The 18,350-nt window shown below is 53.3% G+C and overlaps 1 protein-coding gene and 1 long non-coding RNA gene across 3 annotated transcripts; one reads left to right on the plus strand and one right to left on the minus strand.

Moving 5' to 3' along the window:
• Nucleotides 1-666: 666 nt before the first annotated feature.
• Nucleotides 667-17,466, minus strand: bace1 (beta-secretase 1). Of its 2 annotated transcripts, XM_006642327.3 has the most exons (9): nucleotides 16,553-17,465; nucleotides 7,553-7,641; nucleotides 6,177-6,393; nucleotides 5,678-5,815; nucleotides 5,245-5,379; nucleotides 4,779-4,880; nucleotides 3,817-3,966; nucleotides 2,671-2,842; nucleotides 667-2,185 (listed from the first exon to the last, which is right to left on the minus strand). In XM_006642327.3, the coding sequence occupies exons 1-9, from the start codon at nucleotides 16,856-16,858 to the stop codon at nucleotides 1,944-1,946; spliced, it is 1,551 nt and encodes a 516-aa protein (XP_006642390.2). In that variant the 5' UTR covers nucleotides 16,859-17,465; the 3' UTR covers nucleotides 667-1,943. The 2 variants fall into 2 exon arrangements, with proteins under 2 accessions (XP_006642390.2, XP_015193261.2); XM_015337775.2 differs by lacking the exons at nucleotides 6,177-6,393; nucleotides 7,553-7,641 and having other exon boundaries at nucleotides 16,553-17,466.
• On the plus strand, nucleotides 6,917-16,634 carry LOC107075701 (uncharacterized). Its single transcript, XR_001477209.2, has 5 exons — nucleotides 6,917-7,200; nucleotides 9,020-9,128; nucleotides 9,576-9,712; nucleotides 13,003-13,126; nucleotides 16,545-16,634. It is a non-coding gene; the product is annotated as an uncharacterized lncRNA (long non-coding RNA).
• Nucleotides 17,467-18,350: the final 884 nt, after the last annotated feature.

Here is an 18,350-nt window from a genome sequence, read left to right on the forward strand (position 1 = left end):
TTTTGTATTATGAATGTGCTGTTTTTTGCCCTCCAAGCAATACATGAATGGCTGGATCACCCTGCAGCCCCCAGCTGGCAGCCCCACTGGAGCTCAGCAGGTGTGAGCCTGGCCAGTACCTGGATGGGAGACTCCTGGGAAAGCTGAGGCTGCTGCTGGAAGAGGTGTTAGTGGCAACAGAAACCTAGAGGCAGGCTGTAATCATGGGCTGGTATAATGCCCAGCCCCTATACAGCCCCTCTTAAACCAATCATCCTGGCCCTATTTCTGTTCCTACACAAGTCGAAAAGAGACTTTTGCCGACAGAGCACTGCAGTTACCTGGGGGCACAGCTGTGTTGAGCCAGACAGGTCGCCCTGTGCTCTTCCCCCGTGTTGTCAAAGGCCGTACCCCGGGCTTCTTTCAGGAAACAGCTGGATGAGATCCTCCAATCAGAACAACAGGTGCTTCTTTACGCAAAGGGTTGTGGGAGTGTGGAACGAGCTACCCCGCCAAGATTGCAAAGCAGATATGCCGTTTCACGAAACAGCTGGGTGAGCTCCCTGGATCAAGTAGCTACTGACGACCAGGTTTAGAAGGGCCTGATCATTTTTATGGTGGAAGAGAAACCAAGCTCACTGCTTCCGACAGCCGGGCACACTACTGTAGCTGGAAGTAGAGGCGAGGTAACAGGACAGATAGGAAGGAGTTTATTCAGCTGCTGCACAGAGAGGAGCTCCCTCCGTAGAAATTACAGCCTGTTATACACAACTACCCGAGCCACGAGCCCACAGACTTCCTCCGGTCAGTTACTGGATTTATATATATATTCTGTCTTTCTGCTTGTGTACTTAAATACAGTAAAATGTCTACAGTCACACTGCTCTGATATTCACAGCCAGGCTGGGGCAGATGCTGGGAAGGGCCTGTGTGTTTGTGGGGGGGGTTTGTGGACGGTGTGTGTGTGAGTGTAGCTGCAGACATACTTGAGTTAGTTCCCCAGAACCCCCTGCCATGGACATCTGGGCACCTGGGATAGCGGCTGACCCCCTGGCTGAGTTCTGTCAGGAGAGCAGCTGGGGATCGTGTGGTCCCTGTGGCGGGAGTCGGCTGGCCTCCCGGGCCAGGGAGCAAGGCTACTGCGGCTCTGAGTTACAACACCCTGCTGCGCCGCTTTCAAAGGAAGTGAATGATCTGAGACACCCCTCCGCCTGCTCTAGCGGACAGGGCTGTGTGTCGTGTGAGCCCTCCCCAGTCCTGCCCCAGGGGTGATGCAATCCCAAGAGTGAGGTGTCACCCCATCCCCCGGATGTTAGGGTGGTGTTAGGTACAGTATCCGGCCTTCCTGTCCTGTGGGAGTCCAGGCTGCATTCGGGAGTGTTGAGTCGCACCTGGGCATTTAGGTGGAGTGACGCAACACACTTCCTAATTGCCCAGGTGTGAGGTATCACTCGCAACATATGGCAAGATCATACTGAATCACTCTGGTCCGTTGCAGCAGTGTGACACGCTCATCACTCCCCCGTTAGAGCAATCTGATACACCAGCGACGCAGACAGGAATCGGACACCACTCCAGCCCCTTAAAGCACCCAGGGAGTGTGCAGAGGGCACTATCCTCCCAGAGAGCTGGAGGAGTGTGATATTGTTATCACCCTGCGTTCTGAACACTGTGATACTGTATCATTGAAGACTGGTAATGATCCCTCAGTCTGCGGGAAGCAAGGTGTATCAATCTGCTCTCTCAGAGGAGTGGCGCAGCACTCCAGGCTGGCAGAGGAGTGCCACACTGTATCACTCCGGGCAGTGGATCACTCTGGTCCATCTGAGCAGTGATGTGCTGCTCCAGACCTGTCGATGAACGTGATGCTGTATGTGTCCTGCTCTTGAGACGCGCCGTTTCGGTCCAGTCTGTCGCTATGGTGCGGTGTGGTCTGGTCCGGAGACCCCACCTCCCCCGCCCGGTTACTTTAGCAGGGAGATATCGTCTGCAAAGTCGCCCCCTCCTGGCTGCAGGCAGCGGGCACAGCGCCACTGGAACACCATGAGGCAGAGGGGCAGCATGAAGAGGGCGCAGACGGCCGCCATCACGTAGGCGATGGTCATCAGCGTGGACTCGTCCGTCTGCGGCACGTTGTACCCACAATCCTCCAGCTCCGCGCCCGGGAAGGGCCCCTCCACCGAGGCCACACGGAACTCGTCATGCACTGCCGAGAGAGCAGGGGGGGTCAGAGATCAGCGCGACACCAGAGAAGAGGCCAGCTCTTCCTCGGGCTCAGCCCAGCCACCATATCCGCCTCCCTGCCAGAGTGGACAGACTCTGGCTCAAGGGCAGTAGGCCGTCCACCAGGTCTGTCCAGACCACACCAGTGTACGATACCAGAGAAAGGAAAAGGTACAGGCTTGCTCCTTGTCAACACCGATCGCTTGACCTGAATGCCAGGACCGGACCGCGGTCACGCCCGCGAGTGGTGCTCTGGGTCCGGGCAGAGGTGAGGGTGTGGGTTCATCCCAAAACTGCTGACTTGAGCCATGGGGAAGTCCCGATGCTTGGCGGTGGTGTAGGATTATATAAAATAGAAGCCAGTGATGTATTGGCAGAGCTAAGTGAGCTTCGCCAGTGAACACAAGCCCTGCACGCCGGCAGCTGGTGTCCGAACGGCGCGGTTCTGCCCTCCACACCCCTGCTCACCGTGACAGGTGCTGACGGCGAAGCCGATGCGACGCTGTGCCCGGTCGAACACCACGTAGAAGCCCTCCATGATGACGGCACCCATCACCGTCCCCGTGCTGGACTGGGAGATGGCAAACTTGTAGCAGTCCTCCTGGGAGGAGGCCACGTCCTCCACCGGCCGCAGGTACTGCTGCAGAGGGAGAGCGAGAGAGGAGGAAGCAAGAAAGATGGGAAGAGAATGAAAGGGGGAGTGAGAAAGAGAGGGGGAGGGCGCAGGAAGGAGAAGGCAAGGGAGTGGAGAGGGGTGCAAGTGGTGCCAGTGGGCCGACAAAGAGCAGGAGAGAAGAGGGAAGGAGAGAAACTGTTTTAGTACAAAGCTTCAAGTCTTTAATAGTTAATTCAACTCCAGAGCTGCCGGTCTCTAAGCTGCAGAGCTCTCTAGCGCCCTCTACAGCAATGGCCTTTGGTTTGGACATTCTCAGACACAGGGAAGAGCGCCAGCTACTGGTCCAATGGTAGCTGCTTACAGCAACAGCCTGGATTTCCCTTGGAGGTCTACCATCCCAGGACAAACCAGGCCCAGATCAGGTCCAGACCAGGCTCGGATCTGCGTCACTTAGATTTGACAGGATCAGGGGCTGAGGTGGCAGCTCTGCTGACATGACTGATGATCACGGGGCTGACTGAGCAGGCAGTGCCAACAGCAGGGGAGTCCAACCCAGTTCCTAGTGTCTTTGTTCCAGGTTCTTGGTCCAAACTGAATGTTCAATAGAGCAACTAACATATTTTCTTGATCAGATATAAAATGATTTTTGTCCCAATGTCTTTCACTGATGCCCTTCTGTAAAAGTACAGTTACAGTACCTCTACAAACACCTACAGTACAAGCCTGTATTAACAAATAAGGTTGTTATTGAATAATTAGACCAGCTGTGCAGCCGAGAGCTCAGATGGAACAAAACCCATCAGGCACTGGGCCCTCTAGAGCTGGGACTGACACGTGGTTAAAGGACCTGTCTTCTGGGGTACACTTCTAAAACGGGACTGGCCCGGGACCCCAAAACTCCAGGCTCCAAGGACTGTTGCAAAACTTGAACTGGAGCTCTTGCCAGACAATCGGAGCGCTACTGCCATCCCCCCGACCCCCGACCCCTGCCCCCTGACCTGCGGCAGGATGGAGATGCGGAAGGACTGGTTGCGGCTCTCGCCCATCAGGTAGAGTGAGACCACTGGGAAGATGTGCCAGGGCGTGGTGCCTGCCTGCCAGCACACCAGCTGCTCCCCCAGCCAGAAGCCAGCAGGGAACTGTTCTGTCTGAGAGGGACAGAGACACACGGGGTCAGAGATCTGTCCTGTCTGAGAGGGACAGAGACACACGGGGTCAGAGATCTGTCCTGTCTGAGAGGGACAGAGACACACAGGGTGAGAGGACTGACCGTCTGGGACAGAGACACACAGGGTCAGAGAACTGACCCGTCTGAGAGGGACAGAGACACACAGGGTCAATGGACTGTCCTGTCTGAGAGGGACAAAGGAAGACCGGGACAAAGGACTGGAGAGGGGTTCCTTCAGACTCGCTGTCCTCATACACAGTGCCTTGGAGTTTATGAGGTAACTCGCCCCCTTGCAATGACGTCCTGTTGTGCTGAATTACAAATAATTTCTGTATTTTTAAAGTAAATATGATTAATCAAATATTTAACTTGAATGTTCAAACTGATCACTATCATGACTGAAAGAAGTTACAGGTCATCAAAATCAGCAAAGAAAAATTGTTGTTGTTTTTTTAATCTAATGAAGTAACTTAAAAATGTAATTAGTTTGCAAAAACCTACCTTGAGTCACACCGTGAGCTGGATGGCCTGGATCTGGGTGCAGATAGAGTGGCTCACATGATCCCGTAATAAACGCACTTGCGGCAGTGGGGTTCAAGCCCTGTCACGGTGTGATCGTTTGTCTTCGCGCCGCACTCGCTACTTGTGTGGTGCAATTGTAGTGAACTGTCGTGTTGTCATGCTTGGGCAATCCTGCAGTGGATCCGTCAGGCCAGGAATACGGGCACACACGAAGGCGCTCGGCGTGAGGCGGCGTGAGGGACACGGGGACACGGGGACGGAGAGACTCACGGAGGACGCGGCCTCGATGGCCTTCACCGCAGCCTGGAACACCTTTCTCGGCAGGCGGAGGTTAGTGGTGCCACTGTCCACGATACTCTTGTCATAGTTATACTGAGACAGAGGGGGGAGACACTAATTATCACAGGCAGGCAGGCACACGCATGTGCACCCACACGCACACACACACACACACAGGCAGACACACAAGCAGGCAGGCAGGCACACTAACAGACGCGCACACACACAGACACACAAGCAGGCAGGCAGGCACACTAACAGACGCGCACACACACACAGACACACGAGCAGGCAGGCAGGCACACTAACAGACGCGCACACACACAGACACACGAGCAGGCAGGCAGGCACACTAACAGACGCGCACACACACAGACACACAAGCAGGCAGGCAGGCAGGCACACTAACAGACGCGCACACACACAGACACACAAGCAGGCAGACACTCCAGCCCACCTCCTTGCAGTCCATGTGAAGGTCCTGGCCGTTGACCTCTATGCGGACGATGATGACTTCGTAGTACCACTCCCTCCGGATGGGGGTGTACCACAGCTCCCCCAGGTACAGCGAGGGGTCCACTCCGCCGATGATCTGCACAGGGCAAAGGGCATGAGGCCCAAAAACAGACTCGGCCCACGAATGTTCTCCTCACCAGTCCTCATCTCCTCTCACCCCACCTCACACCCCTTCATCGCTCCTCACCTCTCACATCCCCATCCTGCCCTCACCTCACCCCCACGTCACTCCCTCACCCCCCCTAATCCCCCCTCACCCCCTCATCGCTCCTCACCTCTCACATCCCCATCCTGCCCTCACCTCATCCCCACCTCACTCCCTCACCCCCCCTAATCCCCCCTCACCCCCACGTCACTCCCTCACCCCCCCTCACCATGCTGCCGCCCACAGTGGCTGGGCCCTGGCTGTCGTTCTGCCCGAACCCGGCGCCGCACAGCTGCAGGGAGAACAGGTTGGGGGTGGAGGTCTGTCTCACCAGGGAGTCAAAGAAGGGCTCCAGCGTCTCGTCGGGCTGGTGGGGGGGGGGGGCAGAAAGGCACAAAGTCAGACATCAGCACCGCGGGGCAGGATGTAGCGGCACCCCGGGCCGACACCGTGCAACAGCGCCCCCCCTCTGGCTCGTCACAGGCAGATGCCCCTGCTGAGGGTATCTGCTGAGGCCTGAGCCCGTCCAGCACCGGCCGCCAGACCAGGGGTGCGTCGCGCGGGTTCAGAAGTCGCGGCACGAAGTCCTGCTGGTTACCGACCGATTGGCGGTACAAAACATCGAAATCGCCAATGAAACAAAAACCACAGACAACGGAGCCCGCCCCACCCCGCCCCACCCCGCCCCACCCCGCCCCGCCCCGCCCCGCCCCGCCCCTGACTCTGACCCGGGCGATCTCGGCGTAGGCCAGTCCCAGAATGCCCTCCCAGTTGGAGCCGTTGATGAAGAAGCGGTGGGACTGGGTAATGGCGGCGATGTTGGCGCGCAGCGTGACGTTGGGCCCGTGGGGGATGGAGACCAGGTCGGTGCCCAGCTCGCCTTCCCAGCGGCCCTGGGTGTACGGCACGTACACGCCGCGGCCCAGGGCGCGGTACGAGCTGGAGCTGCGGGAGACGGAGAGCGGCATCAGTGTGCGGGGGGGGGGCGAGAGCACCAGGACCCTGGCTGGAACCGCAGGCTGCTGACGCACAGGACTTGAAGGATCTGATCTCTGGTTTGGACCTGGGCTGTTTTCAGCCATATCACCCTGCAGCTCAGCAGGAGTGAGCCTGGCCAGTACCTGGATGGGAGACTCCTGGGAAAGCTAAGGCTGCTGCTGGAAGAGGTGTTAGTGGGGCCAGTAGGGGGCGCTCACCCTGGGCTCTGTGTGGGTCCTAATGCCCCAGTATAGTGACGGGGACACTACACTGTAAACAGGCGCCGTCCCTCGGATGAGATGTAAAACCGAGGTCCTGACTCTCTGTGATCATTAAAAACCCCAGGGTGTTTCTCAAAAAGAGTAGGGGTGTTACCCCGGTGTCCTGGCCAAATATCCCCCTGGCCTTTACCAGTCATGGCCTCCTAATAACCCCCCTCTCTGAACTGGCTTCATCACTCTGCTCTCCTCCCCACTGAGAGCTGGTGTGTGGGGAGAGGACTGGAGCATCATCCAGGTGGGGCTGCACACTGGTGGGGGTGGACGGGATCCCCATGACCCGTAAAGAGCTTTGAGTGGAGTGTCCAGAAAAGAGCTCTAGAAGTGTGAGGAGTTATTATTATTATTTGGGAAAATGGGGGTATTTTCCACTGGCCAGACTCCTCAACTTTTTTTCAGTTGAATCCCTGGGAAACCCAGAGCCGAACCCCAACACGCCAGCGGGATCAAGAAAGCGAGGCGGAGCAACTCCGAGATTCCGAGATCCGTCGGGCCGGTGAGTCGGACTTGCTACAGCGCTGCTTCCTGCTTCCTGCTCGCTTCGTGTGACCCGGGCGGCTGATCGATCCACTGATCGTTAGGGAGTTTTCCATGTAGGAATGTTCTATGTTCTTGTACTGATGGTGAAACCGAAACGTTCAAGGCTTGCTTGTGCAGTTAATTGCCTCATTCTGCAGCCTGTGTCCCAAAACGTGGGCAGTGAAGCACACGAGAGAGAGGGTGTGTTTTTATTATAGATGTACGTAGACATTGTATTGATTTTGGCAACACTAATTTAGCGGTCAAGCCAATAAAGGAGGGAGTGTGTCCTCAGCCTGCAGTGTGCAGTGTGCTCAGTATTTACTTACAGTGAGCGGTGGTAGTATCTCCGGAGGCAGGGGTGCGAGGCTGCGCCCACAGCAAAATTACTGCTGCCCGTGTCCACCAGGATATTGAGCTGCATAACAACACACACTGTCAGTACACTCTGTCTACAAACTGGATTACAGCTTTCTGCACACACATGCTATTTCCAAACTGCATTATTGCCCACTGTTCACACATTCTTCTTACAAACTGGATTACAGCCCACTGTTCACACATTCTTCTTGCAAACTGGATTACAGCCCACTGTTCACACTGTTAATGAACTGGATTAGAGCCAACTATTCACACACTCTTGCAATAAACCTTTTTATTAACTGGATTACATCTTTCTCCATACACACGCAATTTCCAAACTGGATTACAGCCCACTGTTCACACATTCTTTTTACAAACGGGATTACAGCCCACTGTTCACATATTCTGCTAATGAACTGGATTACAACGGCTGTTCGATTTTATAAATTGAAATACAGCACTATTCACACACCCTGTTGATACTGTGGATCACAGCCCACTGCTCGCACACTGTCGATACTGTGGATCACAGCCCACTGCTCGCACACTGTCGATACTGTGGATCACAGCCCACTGCTCGCACACTGTCGATACTGTGGATCACAGCCCACTGCTCGCACACTGTCGATACTGTGGATCACAGCCCACTGCTCACAGTGGGTGTGAAAACTCTCCACACTGAAGAGAGGAAGAGCGAGGGTGACGGGGGTTATTCTGGGGCAACACTCACATACAGCTGATCCCGGGAGCACCTTCGGATATGACAGTCGACAAGGGAGCAGGAAGAGGAGGTGTAAGCCGCAGACCGGGAGACGCGCGCAGGCGGAGAAGGGAAGGAGGGCAAGGACACCGCGGGGCCGCAGGAAGCTGACAAAGGATCCGAGAGACCCATCCATTATTGATGAGCTTCCTGTGGCCACACGGCTGGAGCACAATGTGATGCCAACAGGACGAGAGCACAGAGGCTCCGTGTGAACTGAGCCCAGCCCCGGGGAGGAGGGAGGGGGGTCTCCAGAGGGAGAACCGAGACGATGGCAGGAAGGAAGAGGGGATCTGCTTAAACCCGAGACGCCCCGAGAGGAGGGGGGAGCGTCCGAGGTGCAGATCCGTCCTGGGCGGTTGTCTGTGGTTTTGGATTGATCTCACCGGGCTTTTCTGCTGTGTCTGCAGTCTGCGTCAAACCATTCTTCCTCTGCTTCGGGTTTCTTGACTATCTTTAGATTTTATTTTATTTTTTTATTTTGATTTCAAGACCAATTCGCCAAACGTATGACTGAAAGCCAAATTTATGCCCCTACTATCTGTTTGAAACTAAGTGTTTAGGATCAGTAATTTGATCGGTTCAGTCATGTCTGAATTGGCTGATCATTGTGTGCTCTCTGGTATTCATCTGGGCATTTTAAGCTTAACCCTTGACTCCCCTTTCCTCACAGGCTGTATGGAGACACCCAGCTGCACTCAGTGATGCCCAGAGTCTCGTCCCTGGGTGATGGAGGGATTTCTAACACGGGGCCCTATGATCTTCCTGCAGACTGGGGGACAGTGAGTAAACATTTCTCCCGGACACCATGTCTCTTGCAGTATCACCACATCTGTTCCTGTTGTACTCTTAACAAAGAGAGGCAAGCGAGGCTTTTTGAAACCCAGTGCATCGGACTCCCCAGCTGTGTGAAGCACTCAACTGATGTATGCTGTAAATATGTACTGCAGATCCTGCTCTTTTGTTCCTGACCTCTCCGTGCCCAACAGCTTTAAATTGGATGAGCACTCAAGGGTTGGGGCAGACCAGGCTTTGTAGAGATGTTTAACAACCCATCTGCCACTAGAGGGCAGTAAAGGACTCTATTAGTTGTAAATAGGCACAGCGGGTGACAATTCACTTTTCACTTTCACGCGGGTGTAACTGGAGGAATGTTTGGGACATCAAGTCAGGGGCCGGGCGGGTGACAGTAGCGGGAGAAGCTGATCCGTTTGTGTTCTCTCTGTCAGGACCTGGTCTGTCACGGAGGGAGGGGGGGAGCTTATCGCCAGAGGAACAGGGCCGGACGGCAGTGTGACCACAGGATGACGCCTCTTGATCTCCACACAGCTGCAGGCAGGAAGTGGGGATCTGCAGGGATTGCAGGGTGTGCCACCATTATCTTGCCTAAACGCAGACTGCAGCAGAAATAACTTCCCAAATGAAAAGTGAACAAGTTCTACATAGAGTGCCCTTTTTCACTTTTCTCAAATTCAATGGATCATACAATTATTTCTGTCCACTTAAATGGAAAATACTCTTAACTGACTATACCTTAATTCACTGAGTATACAATTAGTCGCGTATGAGATACAAAAGTGACATTGATTAATAGTTAACAAATGACAAAGCTCTTATCTGAAATATCTTGTGGTTATGTTGCAACCATCAGCAACTTTTTTTCATGCACAGATAACACATAACTGGCAAGTTAGAAAGCATTTAGCTTGGTCTCTTGAGTAGGCTGTGAAGGAAACTGGGTTTTACAGATTGTATCCCCTAAACGTTACACTCCAGAGCCCTTTAACATCAGTTCCTTCAAGGTTTGACTCTTTCCCGGCTCAAAAGAAACGGTAATCTGCTTTCTCGATCGCAGCCCCAGGCTCTTCATCAGTCCATCAGAATGGCAAGGAGAGCAGAGCTCTCTGTCCATCACCGCTCACTGCTAGAATACATCCAGCTTCGCTCACAGTGAGAATACTCAGTCTGACCATACTGGACACACTCTCTAACCCCTCAACCTGAGCAACAGTCAGGGGGAGTGTTCCCAGTCTCTAACCCCGTAACCTGAGTCACACTGGGAATACTCCCCCTGACTATACTGGAATCACTCTCACTCTCAGGATTTCTGCCACAGTTTTCACGGCTCTGAAAATAGCTCACCTCATGTGACATGTAAACTAGAAACGTCTGGTCTACTACCGGGAGAAAAATCATTCTTAACCAACAGAGGATAATTCCTGCGTACCGTCCTAAAAAAACCTGAATCCAAGGACCTTAACTGGTCTCAGTGAAGTTCAGTCCTGTATTTAAAAGAGAGACACAGTTCCAGTAACTGTCACCTACTGTAGCTGCTGGCTGTAACTGTCACCCAATTGCAGGCTGTACAGCTCATAGAGAGCACAGACTGAACCCCACAGTCCAGAGAGAGCACAGACTGAACTCCACAGTCCAGAGAGAGCAGACTGAACCCCACAGTTCAGAGAGAGCGCAGACTGAGCCCCACAGTTCGGGGAGTGTGCAGACTGAGCCCCACAGTTCAGAGAGAGCGCAGACTGAGCCCCACAGTTCAGAGAGAGCACAGACTGAACCCCACAGTTCAGAGAGAGCGCAGACTGAACCCCACAGTTCAGAGAGAGCGCAGACTGAACCCCACAGTTCAGAGAGAGCGCAGACTGAACCCCACAGTTCAGAGAGAGCGCAGACTGAACCCCACAGTTCAGAGAGAGCGCAGACTGAGCCCCACAGTTCAGAGAGAGCGCAGACTGAACCCCGCAGTTCAGGGAGAGCGCAGACTGAGCCCCACAGTTCAGAGAGAGCGCAGACTGAGCCCCACAGTTCAGGGAGAGCGCAGACTGAACCCCGCAGTTCAGGGAGAGCGCAGACTGAACCCCGCAGTTCAGGGAGAGCGCAGACTGAACCCCGCAGTTCAGGGAGAGCGCAGACTGAACCCCGCAGTTCAGTGAGAGCGCAGACTGAACCCCGCAGTTCAGAGAGAGTGCAAATCTGCCTTGTCTCATCAAGGGTCCATACTACAGTATCACACTTCCACCCTGAGAAAACCACTCACTGCTATAAACTGCCTGTGGCAACAAGATCCATGAAAGTCTTTTTCAGCAGTACTTTCATTACTCCCTGGCTGCACACAGTCTGCAGTCCCAGTGCAGCAGTTCACTAAGGACAGGGGATCTCATCCAGGTGTTCGTCAGGGATCCCAGCAACACAGCTGGGAAGCTTCGTCAGACACCCACGGCTCTCCTATATTAAATCCCAAGGAAATTAATGGTTCTTTCCAATTTTAGAATTTCATCTTATTGTACAGTGTGTTGTCATGGCAGCCAAGTAGAATAGTTCACTCTACATGCTTTCTAAATCACTGAAGTGACTGAGACTGACTGAGTTTTATACGAGCTGAAAGTGCATTAAGTCCGCGTACAGTGTGTGTTGTAAACAGTACAGTGTGATTAACCTCTAACTCTTTCCAAGACCTGGTGGTCACTGGGATCACTGGGAGCCTATGCTAAAAACCTCCACCAAAGCGGCCAGTGATAATGTAACTCAGAGTGCACCCCCTTGTCAAATAAAGGCAAGTAAATTGCTGTTGCCTTTATGAAATTGATGATTCGACTGATTCGAGGACAGATTCATCCAACAACAGGGCACACTTAGCCAAGTGCTCTCAGGGTTGAATTGACAGATTCACCCAGCAACAGCACACACTTGGCCAAGTGCTCTGAGGGTTGAACTGACAGATTCACCCAGTGACACGGCACACTTGGCCGTGCTTTTGGGGTTGCAGTGACAGATGCACCCTGTGACGGCACACACTTGGCCAACTGCTTTTAGGGTCGCAGTGACAGATGCACCCTGTGACGGCGCACGCTTGGCCAACTGCTTTTGGGGTTGCAGTGACAGATGCACCCTGTGACGGCGCACGCTTGGCCAACTGCTTTTGGGGTTGCAGTGACAGATGCACCCTGTGACGGCGCACGCTTGGCCAACTGCTTTTGGGGTTGCAGTGACAGATGCACCCTGTGACGGCGCACACTTGGCCAACTGCTTTTGGGGTTGCAGTGACAGATGCACCCTGTGACGGCACACACTTGGCCAACTGCTTTTGGGGTTGCAGTGACAGATGCACCCTGTGACGGCGCACACTTGGCCAACTGCTTTTGGGGTTGCAGTGACAGATGCACCCTGTGACGGCGCACGCTTGGCCAACTGCTTTTGGGGTTGCAGTGACAGATGCACCCTGTGACGGCGCACACTTGGCCAACTGCTTTTGGGGTTGCAGTGACAGATGCACCCTGTGACGGCGCACGCTTGGCCAACTGCTTTTGGGGTTGCAGTGACAGATGCACCCTGTGACGGCGCACGCTTGGCCAACTGCTTTTGGGGTTGCAGTGACAGATGCACCCTGTGACGGCGCACGCTTGGCCAACTGCTTTTGGGGTTGAAATGACAGATGCACCCAGTGACAGCGCACGCTTGGCCAAGTGCTGCCAGGATTACAACAGCAGACTCTTGGTGCAGACTTGGACAAATACTTATTGTCTGGTCATAATGGACAGTAGCATGGTCCATTATTATTCTACTTCTTAGTGTCATACATATCACTGCTGTATGTATTTTTGTGACCATACTCTATAAATCTTTTTGTTTTCATTATTTTCAAAGTTTTCAACACAAGAGACGCTCAATAAGAAGCAATAACTCCTGCAATCAAGTGTCTGACCAGCGATGAACACCTGTCTCGTCTCATCAACAGCTGGAGGCAGCAGATCGGGGTACAGCGGATCAGGTGGGCGTCAAATCCCAAAATAATTGGCAAGTCCAAATTCTAACATTCATAACCAGGTCTGACCCTCGTCAGCAGTTATATTCCAGAGACTCGGAAATCACTCTAATAAAAACAGGCCTTTTCATCCAAAGGGTTCTCATACCGCCTCTCAATTGAACCTCCTGGCGATCGATCTATCACATTTCACTGCTGCTAAAAGCCAATCAGCACTGCCACAACGTAGCACAGTCTCCAGCAAATACCCGACACTCGACAGACACGAGCCTTGAGATTTAATTAGCAGCTCCCCTTGGCGCTGATGTAGCCGGAACCCACAGCTGACAGACAGTGAGACCCAGCCCCCCCCCCCCCCACAGCCTGCTGGGTGAAGGCTGAGTTCGTGAAGAGCTGAGCTGAGTGGAGGCTGAGATCGAGGCGCATTTCCTCAACGGTCATTACTGTGCTTCCAAAAACATGCCTGGTTCTCGGCAAAGAGCCACGCCTCCCAGCCCAGTGCGTTACAGGAGCCCAGAACACACCACTCTTTACACCTTTCAGTAATAATAATAACTCCTGACACTTCTAGAGCTCTTTTCTGGACACTCCACTCAGAGCTCTTTACAGGTCATGGGGATCCCCTCCACCCCCACCAGTGTGCAGCCCCACCTGGGGCTCCAGTCCTCTCCCCACACACCAGCTCTCAGTGGGGAGGAGAGCAGAGTGATGAAGCCAGTTCAGAGATGGGGATTATTAGGAGGCCATGACTGGGAAAGGCCAGGGGGAAATTTGGCCAGGACACCGGGGTAACACCCCTACTCTTTTCGAGAAACACCCTGGGATTTTTAATGACCACAGAGAGTCAGGACCTCAGTCCTCGGTTTAACGTCTCATCAGAAGAAAGCGCCTTTTTTATAATATAGTGTCCCTGTTACTATACTGGGGCATAAGGCCCCACACAAACTGCAGGGTGAGCGCCCCCTACTGGCCCCACTAACACCTCTTCCAGCAGCAGCCTCAGCTTTCCCAGGAGTCTCCCATCCAGATACTGGCCAGACTCACACTGCTGAGCTCCAGTGGGGCTGCCAGCTGGGAGCTGCAGGGTGATACAGCTGCTGGCTTAAGGGGTAATTGAGTCAATCAGGCAATTAGCAAGTTTAATTAAGGACCAAGCTTGGGGTCTGTGGGTGGCAATCATGAAGCACAACTAACTTCCCATCTCTATCACTTAGAAAGCAGCAGCAGCGCTACACACTGGCAGCTGAAACACTTCCCTCTGATAATGTCTCTTCTTCCTTTTACTTGGATCCACAATTCCGCTTATAAAACTCCTGCACATGTAGGAAGAAAAGAGCTCCTCTTTCAAGAGAGGCAGGATGAGTAGAGTGCACATACAGTGGAAGCTGATGTCGGTGTCTGAAACCTCAATGTCTTTTATTAGTTCTTATTTCGGGCTCTACTGCATTGATCTGTTTAGTAGCAGCGTCTGCCAAAAGACACGACAAAGCTCTTTCTGGATCTGAATGTCACCACAGAGACAGAGAGGGGTGGGGGAGGGAGAGAGGAGGAGGAGAGATAGGGAGAGATGGAGAAAGAGGCTTTTCTTTTTTCTTCTCAACATCCACCCTTCCACAAGAATATGAATTCAAATATTTGAATGTGCAACCCGTTGCACTATGTGGCAGTGAAGAGTAGGGTCCACTCTCAGACCAGGACTACACTAAATGGGACCAACACCCCAGAGAAGCCCTGCACTCACAGGGTTCTATAAAAACTTCCTCCATGTGCAGAGAAAACTCCAAACAACACGTTCAGGGCCACATTAGACCAATACCCATTGCAACTCAATATACAGAAGAGAGTAATGAAGTATTGTCTACACCTAAAAAGCAGCAACCAAAACTCCTACCACCACAAGGCCCTGTTGAGCCAAGAGCTGAGCCCCACAAAGAGCCCCCTGAGCCAGCTGGTCCTCAGGACAGCACTGCTAGAGCACCACAACTCAGACTGAACCACATCACATAACAGATCAAACAACAATATCTCACACACAACATAAACTGGAATGCTACAGAACCCCAAACAGACAATACACACTAGCTGAATATTCGACCAATAAACATCAAAAAGAAACAGACCCTGACAAAGTACAGGTTTAGTGACCACAGCCTGGCCATAGAAATTGGACACAGGCATACCTGGCTGTCCAGAGAGGACAGGCTCAATGACCACAGCCTGGCCATAGAAACTGGACACAGGCAGACTTGCTGCCCAGAGAGGACAGGCTGTGCTCCCACTGCCAGCAGGAACACAGAGATGCACTTTCTGCTGCACTGTGTGAAGCACCCTGGAATTAGACACACATTCTCCTCTCAAATAACAAATCTAATCCCAGAATTCCCACACCTGTCAGAATCTCAATGGGTCCCAATTGGAGGGAGGAGGGAACTCAGTTGAACTGGCAGCCCAGTACGTGATTTCCTGTCACAGCCTGAGGAACAGTGAGCCCGTCTCTCAGTACTGCTCTGTGTTGTATCTTGTACATAAACGTCTTATTGATGTGTTTGTATTGTAAGTGTTTGTAGATGTTGCGTTCATTGTGTCTGCTTTGGCAACACTGTAATTCATACAGTACGTCCTGCCAGGAAAATGAAAATGAATTCGTAAAACTGAATAACAATGAACTGAGAGACAGAAGGAGGAGAGAGAGGGAGAGAGAACACGCTGAACAGGGTGTCAGCCTGAGCCCTCTCCAGACACTGAGGAAGGACAGAGGGAGACAGCAGGCTGTTGTTCTGCACAGCGAGAGAGCTCATTCCCTGGCATACAGACACTCACACAGCGAAACAGCAGCAGCCTGGTCAACCTAAGCAGAGTTGGTTCAGGTCTGGATGCTGTACACTGTCCACATTAAACCAAGGTCCTGACTAAACCCCCCAGGAATGTTAACCCGGGGGCTGGGCTTTGAAAACCAGGTGAGGCAGTGTCCCTCTTGATGAGCTTTGAGATCATCTGGAATGAAGAGTGCTGAAATGCAGCTTTATGCAAGAGCAAGCACAAAACAGAACAGTTTTTCTGCTCTGTAAACAAAGAGTTGGTAATTGGCTAATTCTGATGAGCCTGCAGTGCTACACAGTGTCCTGTACACTCACCTATATACTGAGTGTCATCAGAGCACTACAGTACTGTGTCCTGTACACTTATCTACAATATATACCGAGTGTCACTTAGAGCATTACTGTACTGATATACAGAATAGTACAATCCCTCGGTTACATGGTGCAATACAGTGTACTTTTTACATTCCGTATAACAAAGTGACAGAAAATAAAACACTGCATATTCCAGCTTGATTCCGTGTTATCTGTGTCTACAGATGGGGTTAGAACATGTCCTTTCGGCTGTCTCCTGAAATGACTGTTACACGCAGTGTGTCTCGCAGGTACTGACCTTCTGCGGCGGAGTGCCCACGGTCATCTCCACGTAGTAGCCCTGCCCGGACTTCCCGCGCAGGTTATCGATCATGTCCACGAAGCTGACGGCGCCGGTCCCGCGGGAGTCCCCCGCGGCTCGGGGCGGGCGGGACCTGGCGCCCGGCGGCGGCGGCGGCGGATCGGGCTGCAGCGCCGGTTCGGCTGGGGGGCCCTTACAGAGCGGGACCCGGATCCCGGGGGGCCCGGCGTCCCCGGAGACCGAAGCCAGCAGGTGAGCCGACGTGCCCCAGAGCACCACGCAGCGGAGAAACGGCACACTCATTTTTTTTTAAAAAAAGAAAAACAAGAAAAGGCGTTTAACGGTTTCGACCTGCGCGGTGACGCGGGGAGCTGTGAACGGAGACCGGGTCTCCGCAGCCCAGAAGCGGACGGCACCGGTCGGGGCGCACAGCCGAACAGCACCTTGTGCTTCCGCTCCGCTCCCAGCTAACGACAGGGAGGGCGGCTCGCCGACAGCCCCTGACTCTCCCCGCTGTCACTCGGGGGTCTGCATGCTCAGCACCAGCGAAAGAGCTCGCCTCGCCGCTCCTCCAGACCCGCCGTTTTCCGCAAGAAGCAGCCGCGCTACAGAACAGCCATGGGGAAGGCGGATCACAGGGCGCAGGTGATGGAGATCTGGGGACACAGCGGATTCTCCTCCGTGTCGGAAAATCACTCTCGCAATATTGTAAGGCCAGCAGAGAGCAGAGGGGGTTAAAATTTCCCGCAGGTGCGAAGACCGCGATTCGGACACCCAGCGATCAGGACACCGGCTCCCCTTGCTGTCATGGTCCCGGCGCTCCGGGGATAAACAAGCCAGCTCTCAGCCCTCCGTCCACCATAATCCGCATCTTCTCTCCCTGCTCCCTCCCCCTTCTCCCTCTGCTGGTCCCCCGTCCCTCCCACCTCTTTCTCGCATCCTGCTGGCAGCATCCCAGCTCAGCCCGTGGGGGGGGGGGGGGCAAAGCATCGCGGGAGTTGTAGTTCTTCGCCTGTATTCCTCCACCCCGCACGAGCACTTCTGGGATGAACGTTCACACACTTGGCACAGAAGACAGACAGGGTTTAATAGTGCACCCATCTGTCTTTCACACCCACAAAGGTCTGCAGAATGCATGGATGTATGAGGATCCTCCAGTAATGTTATGTAGCTGCATTTAAACACCATATTGTACTACAAATCCCATACATGCCTAAGGAATGCTCGCAGCTCTCAGAGAATAGTGTGGTGATGAAGAATCACACCCTTGCTTTCTAAGCAGGCCGAGGCAGGAGTGGACAGACAGAGACAGACCACAGCAGGAACAGCACTCACTTTATTCGATCATTATTTTCAGCAAAGCACAAAGCCAGGGGAAAGCGTCTGGTTGACTGCACCTAGTCTCCAGCTGACTGAAAGCCACAATCTCTGTCACTTTCCAGACGTCTACAGCGACGTGAGCACTTCAAACCGAAGGAAAAGAGCCTGGAACCGAGGAAACCACAGACGGGGCACACAGCAGACAGGGGGATCTCCAGCACGGCAGTGTCTGTGTGATGGCAGAGGTACGAGGGGGTTGGTTTGCTCAGCGTTGTTGTTAGTCAGTTTTACGGTACACCGCAGCGCACTCCACAAGACTACACACACACAAATACAACACTTACACGGAGGGGTCACCCCCATCGGCACACATCACACTCTGATTTATTACAGCTGACGAGCCACCACAGCCACAAACAAGGGGAAAAAAGAAAAAGAGAGAAACGACGTGGCACAGGGGTCTAAAGGGAAGCTG

The sequence above is a fragment of the Lepisosteus oculatus genome, chromosome 23 (genome assembly GCF_040954835.1).
Source record: "Lepisosteus oculatus isolate fLepOcu1 chromosome 23, fLepOcu1.hap2, whole genome shotgun sequence".
NCBI classification, from domain to species: Eukaryota; Metazoa; Chordata; class Actinopteri; order Semionotiformes; family Lepisosteidae; genus Lepisosteus; species Lepisosteus oculatus.

Coding starts and splice junctions, on each gene's coding strand:
- bace1 (XM_006642327.3), bottom strand. CDS start 16,858: ATGAGTGTGCCGTTTCTCCGCTGCGTGGTGCTCTGGGGCACGTCGGCT. Junction 7,642..16,552: donor TGGGCACTCCGCCGCAGAAG/GTCAGTACCTGC, acceptor GTTGTTATGCAG/CTCAATATCCTGGTGGACAC. Junction 2,186..2,670: donor CGCCGTCAGCACCTGTCACG/GTGAGCAGGGGT, acceptor CTCTCTCGGCAG/TGCATGACGAGTTCCGTGTG.